General features: G+C 38.7%; 1 protein-coding gene across 2 annotated transcripts in view; it reads left to right on the top strand.

Annotated features, from left to right (window-relative positions):
- LOC118853422 (glutamyl aminopeptidase) overlaps positions 1–15,959 on the top strand; it is a 126,254-nt gene that overhangs the window by 61,688 nt on the left and 48,607 nt on the right. For both annotated transcript variants that reach the window (XM_036763508.1, XM_036763507.1), the window contains exons 6-10: positions 965–1,078; positions 5,065–5,199; positions 7,068–7,133; positions 14,554–14,619; positions 14,738–14,889. In XM_036763508.1, the coding sequence (XP_036619403.1) occupies positions 965–1,078; positions 5,065–5,199; positions 7,068–7,133; positions 14,554–14,619; positions 14,738–14,889 (533 nt within the window). The remainder of the gene's footprint in view (positions 1–964; positions 1,079–5,064; positions 5,200–7,067; positions 7,134–14,553; positions 14,620–14,737; positions 14,890–15,959) is intronic.

The following is a 15,959-nucleotide window of genomic DNA, read 5'->3' as shown; positions in this document are numbered from 1 at the left end:
AATCACCAAAATGGTAGTTGGGGCAGTAGGGAGATGGAAGGGGTTAAAAATCCTAGGAAAAATGGGAATAAATAATAAATACTAAATGCGACAAATCCCATTTTCAGATTTTTTTTTTCTGTGCTCTACAAAAATCTTACTAATGTTAAAGAAGATTTTTTAACCAGCCTTGCAATTTCATGTGTGGAAAGAACTACCAGTAAGGATCTCCCACTACTAATCAAGGCTAGCACCGTCTTTGCAATTTATAATCTCAGCAAGTTGTCTGACAGCAAATGACTTTCCTGAGGTCACAGAGCCAGAACGTATCAGAAGCTGGACTTGAATCCAGATCTTCCTGACTATAAAACTATCTCTCTATCTACTGTGTATCTCATCTCTAATAAAGAGAGTAAAATGAGTTGTCATTACAAAAACTTAGTGGGTGAAGTTCAGGACTTGAAGCCAGGGAGACTTGACTTCAAATCCTGCCCCAGACACTTAACAGCCGTGTGACCTTGGTCAAGTCACTAAACCTCTCTCAGCCTGAGTTTCTTTATCTGCAAAATGGCAATAAAAAGGGTTGTTGTGAAGTTTGCAATAATTAAAGTGCTATATAAATTTTAGCTTCCATGACTATTTCTATTATTATTGTTGTAAGAAATTTGCTTTGCCTAGGTCTTCAAGGATATTCTCCTATAGTTTTATGAACTTCACTTGTTGTAGGAGTAAAAGCTTGAAATAGAGGTGTCTTTAAATTTTTTTTGAAAGAGGTGTCTTTGAGGCAATTACAAAATGAAGACAAAAACAAAATACCCAGGAAATATTGATAATTGAAGTTCTGGTCACCTCATCAGTGTTTTGGGCTGTAAAAAAATCTTATCTGATATCAATGACAGAATTACATAGAAACATAAAGCAAAGTTTGCTGACCTATAGTATGTTTTTCCACTATCCTGAGATCTTTTCTTGTTTGTCATTTCAGTGGTTTGGCAATATTGTGACCATGGATTGGTGGGATGACTTGTGGCTAAATGAAGGATTTGCCTCTTTCTTCGAGTTCTTGGGAGTAAACCATGCAGAAGATGATTGGCAAATGGTAAGTGTCTTTCTGTGCTACAAACTATCCTGGAGGTTGAGGAGTGAAACCCAGTTCTAGTGGTCACATGCATCCCATCTCAGCACATGGCTGAGTGTCTGAAGCGTCATTTAGAACTCAACATTTAATGTTTATGAAGCACTTTCTTCAATTCAATTTAATTCACATCCACATTCATATTTACATGGTACCTTTGGCCACACCCACCCAGGGAGCAGAGAGGCTTGGGGCGGGGGGGGGTGGGGGGGGGGTGGGGTGGGGTGTGGGACTGAGCTGCCAGACAGAGAGTTTACCCAGATTCCCAAATTTCAGGGTTTGCCGTGACTTTGACACTTGAAGCGGGTTTTGGGAAAGAAAAGATAGAACCCTGGAGGAGAAAGATGCCCTAGTCTCTCCGTTCCCTATGAAGGTGGCCAAAAGCAGGTTATATCGCTCAAGAACCGACTCTGTGCCAGGCACTGTGCTATCCACTAGGGATTTGCCGTTGTTGAGTTGTTTCAGTTGAGTCTGACTCTCTGTGATCCCTTTTGGAGTTTTCTTGGCAAAGACGCTGGAAGGATTTGCATTTCCTTCACCAGCTCATTTTGCAGATGATGAAATGGAGGCAAATGGGTTTAAATGACTTGTCCAGGGTGACCCAGCTAGTAAGTGTCTGATGCCAGATTTGAACTCAGGTCCTCTCGAATCCAGGGCTGTTGCTTTATCCACCACACCGCCTAATTCCCCTTTGCCACTAGGGATACAAAGATGACTTTGTATCACCAAGAGACTTTGGGCATGTTCAGTTTGTTCATTCATTTAGCAACCATCAATTGTCTTTTATGTGCAAAGGAATGCACTAGGCACTGGGATGCAAAGTGGTACAAGACAAAGATTTTTTTCCTCAAAGTGTACAACTTTATACAACAATGTACAATTGGGAAGATTACTCAGATGGTGGTATAGGCAGTAGATTAGTCATCAGAGCTAGACTGGAAGCCAAAAGACCAATTATATTCTCCAGCAAGCCTTCAGATAACTCTGTTGCTAACTACTTGAAAGTAAGAGGAAATCAGAGGATGATTTCAGAGGAAGACTTTTCACAGCAATCCTGTGGAATAGTTAGAATATTATTGTCCCATTTTACAGGTGAGGAAATTGAGGTTCAGTGATATGAGTTGACTTGCCTATAGTGACAGAGCCAATACAGATTACAGCCCAGGTCTCTTGACTCTAAGTCAATTCTGCCTTACTTCCCATTCTGTCCCAATCTATTCTACTTTATCACCTCTTGGGCAATGATTAGGCAATGTGGAAAAGCTGTGGGTTTGAGAGAAGGAAAAAAGAGTGAAAAGAGATAGGGAGAAGTAAAGGAGAGGTGGGGAAAATGAGAGGAGCCTTTAGTTCTGAATATTCCCCCTAAATATATATTTCTGATTCAGAAAAGCTTGGAGACTGTGCCAATTCTATGTCCCAGAAAAGGGTCCTGGAAAAGGAAATTGAGAATCAGCTATTAAGGGTTATTCTGTGGGTGACCCTATCGCCAAATTACATTAGATGTAGTATTTGACAGTTTTACCCCCCTAGGGCTTGGGAGGCAGGAAGCTGAGGCTGTTCTACTCCAAACATCATTAGCTGTGTTACCTTGAACAAATCCACTCCCCTATCTGAGCCTAGATTTTCTCCGTGGTAAAATGGCGGGGTTGGACCGGTCCCTAGATGATACAGTCCCTTCTAGCTTTAAAGTCCAGGATTCTTCACATTTTCCCCTACTGTCAGTTAAGCAATAATAATAATAACACACAACAACTATCAAACATTCCATTTCCCTATTTATGTGTAATATGAGCAGTGGGGTAAGGATAATGGGATGGGGAACATGGAGAATTGCAGTAGTTCGCGTAGCTAACTTTGTGAACTATTGCCCTCTAATGGACAAAGCAAAAGAAGAATTAAACTGGGAAATTTTCCTAGTGTTTAGAGTTTTTGTAATCTATTATTTTTCAGGGGTTGGAAAGAAGGATTTGAGAAAAAGTGTACATTGTTGGCAAAAATAAAATCCTTTACCAAATATCGATCCACATTCAAGCATTTCCAGTAAAACATAAGATGAGCAACCTATGTATGAAAAATTACTTTCCAAGATCAAATCATTTTGCCTTTTATTCCTTTGTTGGATAATAAGAGGTTTAAAAAGTACTGATATCCCCCAAGATAAATAAATATCCCACTTATACCAAGAGTAACCAAAACATAATGAACATAAACCTATTAACACTGTTTCTACATGTTGGGAAATGGAGTGAGGAACTCAGGTTCTATTTCCCCTATGTATAACATTAACATTTTTAATTGTTCTTTTTTTAAAAAAAAATTATGAACACAACAGTCATCGGTGAATACAAATATTTCAACATATGAAGAAAAATAGTATTGTCTATAAAAATCAATTTCTGTTGCCTGTTTTTTTTAGATAAAGGGTATACTAAATTTAACAAGGTAGTGACAAAATTGTCCCATTTGTGTCTCCTTCTGAACTCTCTTTTTCAGCATATTTTCAAAAAGGTTTATTAATGTCCTTTTCTTCCTTTTTTTTTTTTAGTCTGGCATATTTATCATTTCCCACTCATTCCCACCCACTTCCCCAAGGTCTCTCTTGTAAGAAATTAGTATAGTCAAGCAACGCAATTTAATACAGCTGCCTTGTCAGAAAATGAATAGCTCTTTTCGCATCTTTAATCCATCACCTCTCTTCCAAGAAGCAGGTATACATCATCATCAGTCTTCTGAGGCTGTGATGGAACTCAGTGTATTTGTTCTTGGTAGATGCTTGTGTTTCCTGATCTCATATGGGAGAAAACAGGAGAAGACACAAATAGCTAAGAATGAAATATTAATTGGATAATTAATGTATGAGAGGCCAGGGCAAATTTTTTCATCTAGATGAAATTAATTTGTGGAACTAAATTTTACCCTTCTTCCCAGAGAAAAGGCTATTTGGAAGGATGAAAAAGATGTGATTTTGGTTGTATGCATAATTTAGATGTATATTACGAATATGTCCATCATGTGAGTATGTACACCATATCATACCTCTAGCTTATGAACTAAGGTATGAACTAAGTTAATAAGGTATGAACTAATTAAATGACCCCCAAATTTTCTATTCCATGAAGTCGGCATTCAATCTCCCTCCTTCATACCTTTGGATGGGCCATCCTGCTTGCCTGGAATGCCCTCCTTCCTTACCTCCACCTCCTAGAACCGTAGCTTCCATCAAGGTTCGACTCAGGTGCCACCTCTGATGAGATAGCTTTCCCTTTTCCCCTAAATGTTTGTGTTCTCTGCCTCTCCAAGTGAAATTCTATTTATCTGTTTAATGGTGTATTTCCACCTAGTGACTTCCTTTGTAAGCTCACAGGATTGTTGTTTTAGAGCTAAAAGGGATGTGAGGGGTCATCTGGACCATTACAGATGAAGAAACTGAGGCACGGGGGAGAGACTTGTTCAGAGTTACATAGGTAGGAAGAGGTAGTTGCAGGATCTGAACCTCAGTAGCTGACCCTCACTCAGTTCATTACCCTTTCTATTGCTGGAGGACAGAGATTGTTTCACATCCTGGCTTTATATCTCTTGTGCCTAGAATACCTCCTTAGACATCTTGAACATAGGAAGAAATCTAGTTTTCTCAAAATAGGGAATTCTTGTTACAGGAACTGGCTCCACCAAGGCAAATCCTAAATAATTGGGTTCTGACTTCATAGATAAGTCCTAAGGATTTGCCTAAAGTGTGTATGTGCCTTAAGTGACTCGTCCAAGGTCATACAACTTAACTTATATGTATGTACCTTAAGTGACTTGTCCAATGTCGCACAGCTTTGCTCTAAGTCAGATTGCCTCTACCCTTCTAGGGCATTGTTTAATAAACAAGTGCTTAATAAATGCTTGATGAATTAAGCTATCGTAAAAAAAAATTATATCACAATCTGCTTTATTTTGTTTTCCAGCTTGACCAGATATTACTTGAAGATGTTTTGCCAGTGCAAGAAGATGACTCCTTGATTTCTTCTCACCCAATTGTTGTCGATGTGACAACCCCTGATGAAATAACATCTGTATTTGATGGGATATCCTATAGTAAGGTATAAGAAACATCACATGTCTTTGAAGCACTTTCTGTTTGGTTCCTTGACATTCTCTAGTTAGCAGTCTTCAGCTGAACTGCATGAATACTGCACACTCATCTCACCATACTTGGAATCAAAGCTTATTTTTTTAAAAATTGCTTAGTTTCTACTTTTCCTGATCTTTGATTATTTGGGTTCTATGGGTTCAAAAGTGTTTTCTCTGACTTGTTTAAAGGTAGAAAACAATGGCCTTCTTGGACATATGGCCAATAACAGACCCTGCAATGGGGTGGATCTTGTCCTAAGCATCAATGGGTGCTTCAAATTGGCCTTTATGTCTTTTGTAGCTGGAAAGAATAGATGCAGAATTGTTAGGGAAACTGAGGGGGAATTTTTCATCCATTTTAAGTCCTGGTGGGAAATGCTCAATAACTCAGAGCTCCATTTTTTTTTCTCTCCTATTTGAGCACTGTCAGCAAGTGACATAATTAGGGGCTTCATTTCCTTCCATCTTAGCCACTGGCTGATTCAGTCATTACATTGACACATGACTGACTTTTTCAAAAACCACAGCTAACAGAAATGTTTCTACATGGTTGAGCCCAGTGATTTTATTGAGGCCTAAAATATTATTTTTGTGTAAAGGAAAAGCTTTGCTTATACTATAGAATTAGAAGCATGCAGGATCCTACTTATCTCTGCACTCCTGACCCTCTGCTTTCATCTGGTGAGCCAATCTCCACATTTTTAAGGTTCTCTTTTGTCTTTGCTGTCATAACTTTTCTCCTGCTCGTCTTTTGCTTATGGCAAATATAACAGCCTGGAAAAGAAGGGATGATCTAGGTACTCCATGCTTGTGAAACACTAGGGCATGATTTAATCCAACTGTAATAAGGAGCATGTTGTTGGTCAGTCATGCCTGACTCTTCATGACCCCATTTGGAGTTTTCTTGGCAGAGATACCGGAGCAGTTTGCCATTTCCTTTTCCAGATCGTTTTACACCTGAAGAAACTGAGGCAAACAGGATTAAGTGACTTGCCCAGGGTTACATACCTATTAAGTGTCTGAGACTAAACCTGACTCCAGGCCTGACACTAACCACTGAACCACCTAATTGACCCTGTAAATGTTAGCTATCACTATAATTAAACACCACAATTCAGCATTCATTACAAAAAAGAGAGGAAGGATAGAGCCATTAATCACGTAATTCAAGCAAAATAACAGCCTAAAATCAACTCCCAGTGAAGAGCAAAGGAGTTTGGGTTTGAATTCTCCAAAATGGCTAGCTATAAATCATGTTTGCCAGGGAATTCCTTAGTTTTCTACTTATTTATCAACCTTTTTTTTTATTGATCAAAAAAGAAACACGTTTATTTGTTGACCAGTTTTACCTTGGATCTACTTTATTTTATTATACATAATAGAAATAGTAGTCCTAAATACACACACACACACACACACACACACAAAAGCCAATCCATTTCTTTTCCATTAGGAGGGCTCCATCTTCTGGTTCATTGGAAGAAATGCAACAACTTTCTATATAAAGTACCCAAAAGTCTAAAGGCCCAAGAGTTTCAGCAATTTCTTTATGGCATTGCTCAAACAACCTTTGTGTGCTCTAGAAATTTGTATTTAAGTCGTACTAAGTAATTAATCCACAATTGCATTCAATACTTAATGCACGAATAAGAGTATTTTGGAAGCTGTTACTTGGTGAACTTGATTTCCTGACATCTTGGAACCAACCAATGTCCCTTAGAAGAAATAAAAAGTTTTAATCTCAATAAATTGTCTCTTATTCTTTACTCTTACACTACACACTAACAAACTGCACTTCTTCCTTCACATAGTGACTTCTTTCTTTTTTTTTCCTTAGGGAGCCTCCATTCTTAGAATGGTTCGAGACTGGATAACCCCAGAGAAATTTCAGCTTGGATGCCAAGTATGATTTGTTATTTCTAATAGTGTAAGCGCTGATGTGAGACTGATCATGAATGGGGGAAAACGAAATGGAGTAGAAAGAGACTTCATAAGTCATGGGATTGAAGCTCTGCCTAATAATGCATGAAACTTTTCTCTTACATTTCTGACATGATGAGGTCATTGAACCTCTGTCTGTCTGAACATCTAGTAGAGAGAAGTTTAGTACTCCCAGGAAGCCACACATTTAATTTTCAAGCAGCCCTTGTTGTTAGGCATGTTCATTCCTATACTGAGCAAAAATCTGTCTCACTATTACTTGCACCAGCTAGTGGTAGCTCTCCCCTCTGGAATCAGATGTAATAAATAGTTCCCCAAATAATCTTGCAGGTCTGACCACGATTCTGCCTCATTTACAAACCTTCTGTAGCTTCCTATTATCTTGAGGACAGGGTTTCTTAACGTGGGATGTATGAACTTTTTTTTAATGGTTTGTTAATTATATATCAATATAATCGTTTTCCTTTGCAATCCTATATGTTTTATGTATTTAAAAACATTGTTCTGACAAAGGGTCCACAACCTTCACCAGAATGCCACAATGATCCATGATACAAAAAAAGGTTAAGAACTTCTGCCTAAGATAAAATGCGGACTCCTCAATGTGATATTTAAAGTCTTCCACAGTTTGGTTCAGCCTTCATGTCACATTATTCCCTTTCATAAATTCCGTATTCTAGTCAGACTGTATTATTCAGACTATTCCACTGAACTTCACACTCTGTTTCCTGCCTGCATTCATTCCCAAAGGCTATCCTCCCAAACCCAGAATATCCCCCATCTTCATCTCAGTATGTCAAAATCCTTCTCTTCTTGAGGAGTTGCTTTATAAAGTCTTCTCACATGCATTCCCCCAAACTGAAAATGATCTCTTTTCTTGAGTTTTCCTAAAGCATTTTGTCTCTCTTTTCCTTTGCCGCATAATACTTTTTTTGTTCTTATTTGTGTATGCACCAATTCAATACAACTCAACAAACATTTATTTGTTGTTGTTTAGTCATTTTTGGTCTTGTCCCACTCTTTGTGATACACAGTAAGGGGTTCTGAAGGATCAGGATCTGTGATTTTATTGATACAGTGAGTTTTCTGTGTCCCAATGCAGACTGACACTTCTGTAGTCATAGAGAATCGCCTGGGAGCAATAAATGACTTGTCTAAGGTCACACAGCATATTCTAGGGGCAGGATCTGAAGCAGTCCTCCAGACTGGGAGGGCAGCTAAAATCTGCTAATCTGATACAAATGCAACAATGCCCTGAGGGACAGAGGGTAAGAGAGAGATAAGTACCTATGCTGGGATAAAGAAAATCAATGTTCTTTCCTTCTTGAAATATTTTGACTTACTTTCCATATATTTTGTAAGTCAAAATAATTTCAAGAAGGAAAGAACATTGATGACTAGATCCTCGTGTAGGAGATGGTACCTCAACTGGGCTTGAAAGAAAGCTAGGAATTCTATGAGGTGACATAGGAATGAGGGAAGGAGGAAGATGGGCATTTCAAACTTGGGAGACCCACCTGTTCAAAGGCACCAATGCAGGAGATGGAGCACCAGGTACAAGAACAGCTAGTGGGTCAGTTTCTTTGGAATGGAAATGTGATGGAGAACTATATGAAATGAATGGGAAGGTAGATGAGTGACTAGACTTTGGAAGGCTTTAAATGGTAAGATGATCATCTTACACTTAATCCTAGAGGCAATAAAGAGTCACTCAATATTTTTTTTTAAGTTGGGGAGTGAAATGGTCATATCTGTCTTTTGAGAACATCCATTTAGAAGTTATGTGGAGATTAGATTAGAGAAGAAAGATTGAAAGCAGGGAGACCCATTAGAAAGCTATTTCAGTAATCAAGGCAAGAGACAATGCTAAGGACCTAAACTAGTATAGAGGCTGTATGTGAGAGATGGTGTCAAGGTAGAATTGAAAGGATCTGGAAATGTATTGGCTATATGAGAGAGGGAAAGAGAGAGATGGGGAAGGGGGAAGGATGACTCTGAGGTTGGGAAACAGAAAGATTTGTGTCATTTTTCATCTTTTTCTTCAATGTTTTGAACATAGTACATAATACATATTTGTGGATTAGATTGAATTCCACATGCTGACTCTTTGAATATTTTAAGACATTAGGTCATATCTTTTCAGAGTCCTATTTATAGAAGGATGACCTCTTTTCCCTTTCTTGTTTTGGGACAGGTAATCAAGAAAACCAGAAGGAAGGATTTTCTACTAATTAGTATCAAAATTCATTATGTTTCTCCATTAAGATTACAGTGCCCTATTATACAAAACCCTAGGATCATAGGTTTTGAGCTAAAATCAATCAATCAACTTGCATAGTAGTCAATTTATTACAATTCTAAGTGCTGGAGAACCTTAGAAGTCATCTCATTTTACCATTGAGGAAAGCATGACTCATACTGACTTGTGCAAGAATATATAGTGGTCAAGATTCAAACCCAGAGCCTCTGACTAAATCCATTCATCTCTCTTTCTACTGTACCATACAGTCTACCTTGCAAACATATAACATAGTCCATAGGCACTACTCTTTTATTATTATTGATGACATTAAAAACATTTACTACCCATAAATTAATGAATGCAAAAATTATTAAGCAGTTACTTTATACCATTTCTACCCTCAAGGATCTTACATTCTATCAAGGCAGGATTTCTTGCCCTGGGTCCATGAATATAAATGGGAAAAAAATACATTTCACTGGCCACAAACTGAAATGTGCATTTCCTTCAATTATGGATTTAAGCAACAAACAATATTTTGAAAATGGGTTTTATTAGACTGCCAAAGGGGTCTGTGAAGGGATCCAAAACCAAGGGTAAGAATCCCTGGAAACAACATCTATAAGGGAGTAGTGACCAGAAAAGAGTAGGTCCAAGTTTTGGTCCCAGATATATAAAAAAAATATTGTGAGTGAAATCATAGGGGAGTTGATTGTGTGTCCATTCTGGTGAAAATTGCAGTATTGATTGTATCGCAAATTTTTGAGCGAGATGTAGAAAGGGTGGAGAGCAAGCTGCCAGCAGAGCGGGGGTAGATGACAGGATGATGGCCCAGGTGGAATGTTAAGCATGTCTGAGGGTCTCCCCTAATGCTCAAACCAAGAATCCTTTCTCTCATTATAGACTTAAGCTATTTGTGAAGTGATTAGGATACATACTTAGCATGGGGGAAGCAGAGAATAAATAGGGCCTGCTTCCTTTCTGAAGCAGACATGACTGGAAACTTTGAAAAGAAGTTCTACACACATAGATTCTGCCTAATGGGTGTCTCAGTTTCTCTCACTGGCCCCAGGCCAACTCTCTCAGGGCCTTCCATTTTCAGCATATCCTACAGTGTCTGTACAGCTCCCCAACCTGAAGGCTGGCTGCATTCCAACCGTAAATGGAATATTCCTCTTCTTTCCCTTTTACCCTAGACTTCCCAATTGTGATACCCCAGGTATCTAAGACAGAACTCTTCTGATGGCATTTTAGCCCATAGGGTATGAAACGTGTCCCAGCATTCCCCCACTCTCCCACCCAGTAATGCAGGATTTTTTTTTTAATATGATTCTCCAGGGCACTGCATGCTAGCACTGGAATGTACTTGCTGCTGCTGCCAGCATTTTGATCCCTGTCTAACTGTCCTTTTCTCTATCTTCTGAACCGAAGTTAGCACTGGTGACATTTTTAATGTTTTCGGCAACGTCCCCTTTCCTTCTACTCTATGCTAAGATCTTTAGGTGGCTGGCAAGGAAGGCTGTTGGATGGTAGGGGATGGAAAGTAAGGTTAGCTCTCAACCTTTCTGCTTTACGTGAGAATGGTTACATCAGTGTCACAGTAAGAAGTTCTGCAGGTCTGTGTGTGATATGTGAAAACATAAATTTTAGGTAATACTGGAGAGGTTGTTTTTTTTCCACTCAAACTTCCCTATATCTTCTCCTGATCCACCATCAAGCTAAAAATGAATCTTACCTGTTGTTAGTCAAATGTACCTTTGTCTATGTTATAGATTGTCTATGCCTGACTAGTGGTAGTCTCTACGGCTTTTCCAACAAGTGATCATCCAGTCTTCCTGGAAGGTCTCAAATGAGGGGAGATCTCTCCTGCCTTGTGCAGTAATTCATCCTATTCTTAGGCATGTCTAGTTGGTAGGAAATGTCTCATATTAAGCCCAAATCTTCCTCTCTTCACCTTCTAGTCATTACTTCTATTTTTTCTTACATGACAATTTAATATCTCAATGATAAGTTTGTTCTACTTTCTATCAATTAGTAATATCAGTTGAGATATAACCCAGGAAGACAGGCTATTTGGCAATTTTATAAAGGGTGGCTTGCACAAAGTCTGGGTAGAATGTTGCTGTGTTATACTGTTCAGTTATTTTCAGTCATGTAACCCCATTTGGCATTTTCTTGGCAAAGATACTGGAGTCGTTTGCCATTTCCTTCTCTAGCTCATTTTACAGAGGAAACTGAGGCAAACAGGGTTAAGGGACTTTCCCAGGGTCACATAGCTAGTAAGTTTGCTTAAAACGAATTTGCTTAAAGCAGATACACGTTTTGTAACTTTCTCTTGCATTTAGATTGATGGAGGAGGAGACTATCTATCCCTTGCATGAACTTGTAAATAGCCACTCATTAATGCTGCCAAAACTTCCCTTGCATCTCTTACCATACAGTTCAGGGCCTTTAACACTAGAGTCCTCCGGGGAAATATGGGTTTTGTTCCCTTGGACTAGTTGGTTTGGCTGTGTTTCTTCCTTCCGTTCTGTTCTGCTAACAATCCTGGCCCCAGTCAGCACACCAACAGATACATACCATTTTGTCCCAAAAAAGACAGGGCAAGAGCATTCAGATGAACCATGACCACTCCTGAGAAAGTATCTTAAAGCATCTGAGGGTTAGTATTGTCACATTCACTTACAAAGGGCAATATGCTACTACTAGAAGGTACGATAAATCATTTTTTTCTTTTGGGTCATATATGTATATGTGTTAGAGGCTTCCATATGATACTAATAATGGACAAAAATAACTCATTTGTACAGTGTTTTAGGGTTTACAAAATGATTTCTTAGAAATAGCCCTCTGTGTCAGATAGTGAAAATATTCTTCCTATTTTAGAGATGAGCAGAATAGTCTCAAAAAGATTAGGTCCCTTGCTAAAGGTCATGCAGATAGACAGTATTCTCCTGGTTCTGCTCACTTCACTCTAACTTCGGTTTATGTAAGTCTTCCCTGGTTTCCCTGAACCCATCCCTTTTAATATTTCTTTCAGCACAATAGTATTCCATCACATTTGTGATGGGTGACTGCCCCTTAGTTTGTAATTATTTGTCCCAATAAAAAAAGACCTCCTATATATATTTTTGTACATATATGTCCAAACAGGACATTTCTTACTAACTCTAAATGCTTCAATTGTAACCAAGACAAACTTCTGTTTTTTAAACTCTCTTCTCCCTTCCTTTGCCTGCCCTCTGGTGGCTGAGAAATAAAGTGGCCAAAAGAATTCAGGAGGGAAGATCAGGAGGTCTGATGTTCCTTCCAGTCTGTTTTAAGCAGCTTCTGCTTTTTTCATTTCTCAGTCCCTGGAAAGAACAGGGAATGAGGCTGTTTTGTGACCTGGGAAGGGGCACTTGAAACTAGGGCAGGTTGGGGAAAGAGTCTATCTAAACATAAACACGTTGGTCACTTTCTTTGAGACTACCTGATTTGGTTTGACTTTCATCCAGGGATTCTTAACCTGAGGTCCTTGGACTCCTAATGGATAGATAATCTATGAACTTGGATGGGAAAAAAAAACAGCTGCATTTTTATTTCAATAGAATTAGTTTCCTTCATGCATGTTTCCTACATATTTCATTTTATGCATTTAATAACATTATTCTAGAAGGGGTCCATAGGTTTCACCAGACTGCCAAAGGGGTCCATGACACACAAAAAGTGTAAGAACTCTTACCTGTACCTAAGAAGATGATCACATTAGGTCCTGGGCTACCGTGCATAGCAAAGGAAATGCAATTAGTGATATAGATGGTCTCCATGGAAACTGCTAGGATCTTGATGATAAAGGGAGCAGGTTTAGGGTTAGAAAAATGCCTGTAATTTTCTGTAGAGGTGATTTTCATTTTCTATAACTGATATGTTCGAGAAAAAGATGTACACAAACAGAAGTTTGTAAATAGGATTATATTTTAAACATACCGCGACACCTGCTTTTTAAAAGAATTACAAGGCAAATCCTTTTGTACGGGGAAAAATCTTTTTATAATTATCATCTCCCCCAGTGTTGTAATTTTTCTAACTGCAGATTTTCAAATGTTCAGGTTGGTTAAGGTCCATTACTTTGTTCTATTTGTGCAAACCACAACCCTGTTTAACCTTCTCTGCTGACATGTGGCCTGGTGTCTCAAACAGAAAAGCACGTGGGTTAATAAAGGCAAAGAAAGGAAACCATGGGATAGAGATGACTGCCAATCTGTAAAAATCAGACACTCACAGAATGGTAGCACCCTGTTCAGAGCTTTTCAGTTAACAGTCCTTTATTGGCTGCTCACTATATCGTGAGCTGCTGTCCATGAAGAATGCACACTTGGGTTTTTGAAGCAACCAATCCTCAGAAAATCTTCAGATATTTCTCTTTTGGTCACAGTTCCACAAGACTCAAATAACCACCAGATAAAGAACAAATACAGATTTTTAAATCAGTAACTATTTCTTGTGGTTTAGAACTATCTGTTTTGGGTAGGATATCCATTGAACTACTTGAGTATCCCTTTAGAATGAAAGATGGGACGTGGTTCAGAGGAACAAGACCCAGGGGTCTCTGGATAGATTTGAGAGGGTCCAGATGGTGTGACTAGGTAGGTGATACAGTGTGTATATAGAGTGCAGGGCCTGAAGTCAGGAAAGCTTATCTTCATGAGTTCACACTTGGCTTTAGACAATGATTAATGGGCAAGTCACTTAACCTTGTTTGCCTCAGTTTCCTCATGTGTAAAATGATCTAGAGAAAGAAATGCCAAACCGCTCTAGTATCTTTGCCAAGAAAACCTCAAATGGAATCGCAAAGAGTCAGACATGACTGAAATGACTGAACAACAATGAACTTGGATAAAAAAATTACATCTATGTTTTTGCTAACCTCTAATTGAAATTTATCCTTTCCTTCAGTTATTAAAAAACATGATTCTGAGAAGGGGTCCATTGACTTTGCCAAGGAGAGGTCCATTACAGAAAAAAGATAATAGCCACTCTAGAGCTATGATCCAAAAACCTGTAAAGTCCTCTGTACTGTCTTTACTTCCATATAGGACCTCCTAGAGAAGAGCAAAGGGGAATGTTTTGTTTAATAACTATTCTCTTTTATACACAGCAATACTTGAAGAAACATGAGTTCAAAAATGCAAAAACAGATGATTTTTGGGCAGCACTGGAAGAGGTATGAAAGAGAATGGCCTATCCAGTTGTTAATTACTTTTATTTACATTTCTTTGGCTCTAAATATTTGTAAAAAAGAGCCCAACTTTTTTTGGTTAATCTCTATTTTTCATCCTTAGGCAAGCAATAAACCAGTGAAAGAAGTAATGGACACATGGACTAGGCAGATGGGTTACCCTGTTTTGACTGTAGGAGATAATTGGGTCCTGAAACAGAGTCGTTTCCTGTTGGACCCCCAAGCAGATCCTTCACAGCCAACTTCTGATTTTGGGTAAGCATGATTGTGCAGGATGAGAGTCACTCAGAGGATATTGGGCTGACTCAAGAGATTGATTGTTTGCTATCTGTGGCAGCTAAATCACAAAGCGGTGATGAGTCAATGCCTATTTTGGACCCGTGCTTTATGGTGCTTTATGTGCTTTATGGTGATGACATAAAAGTCAGGTATTACTTTTATGGAACATGTAGTTTCGGAATGTATTCATTCAATTCAATAAACCTTCAACACCTTCTGTGTGCAGAACTCTGCTAGGCACTATAGTGTTTCCTCTGGGAATCATAAGAGGAGTCAGAAGATGTGTCTATTAGAACATAATGAGTTGAGAGTCTCTAAGGTAGGGAACAGTTACATAAACTTTTATGAACCTTTGTAAATAATGACATTTGCAACCACTGGCTTTCATAGAAATGAATTGGACAAGCCCATGGGGAGAATTTATTAACGGATATTGTCACAGCTAGTGCAAGGGCAACTAAGTGGCACTATGCACCAATAGAGTTCTTATTGGCCTGGAGTCAGGAAGGCCTGTGTTCAAATTTGGTCTCAGATACTTACTAGTTGTGTGACTCTGAGCAAGTTACTTAACCCTGTTTGCCTCAGTTTCCTCATCTGTAAAATGGGCTGAAAAAGGAAATGGGAAACTACTTCATTATCTTTGCCAAGAAAGCCCCCAAATGGGGTAGACATGATTGAACAATAAACTGTAACTCTGGTAAATGGCCCACTGGAGATTTCCACTACTCATTGATAGATTTTTATTAAAGAAGCTTGAGCTGGACTGTCTCAAAAATGGACCCTTTTGGGGCTACTCACAATATTAGTTCCCCTACCATGCCCCTCAAATGATTGAAGTGACTCAACAACAAATGCAACAAAAACCATGCCCTCTGCTAGCTGGGACCTCAAAGCTCAGAATCTTTGCTCTTTCTTTAAACATTTATATAGGAGACCAGAAGCAATAAGGAATGTTACTGACTGAACTAAGTTTTAGTGCCAAAACTAAAGACATTGTTAGCTCCAAAATAAGATTCCTATCTCTGTCTAAAAAGTCCACATGAATT

Source organism: Trichosurus vulpecula, chromosome 6 (genome assembly GCF_011100635.1).
Source record: "Trichosurus vulpecula isolate mTriVul1 chromosome 6, mTriVul1.pri, whole genome shotgun sequence".
In the NCBI taxonomy this organism is placed as follows: Eukaryota; Metazoa; Chordata; class Mammalia; order Diprotodontia; family Phalangeridae; genus Trichosurus; species Trichosurus vulpecula.
This window is presented reverse-complemented; position numbering and strand designations above follow the sequence as displayed.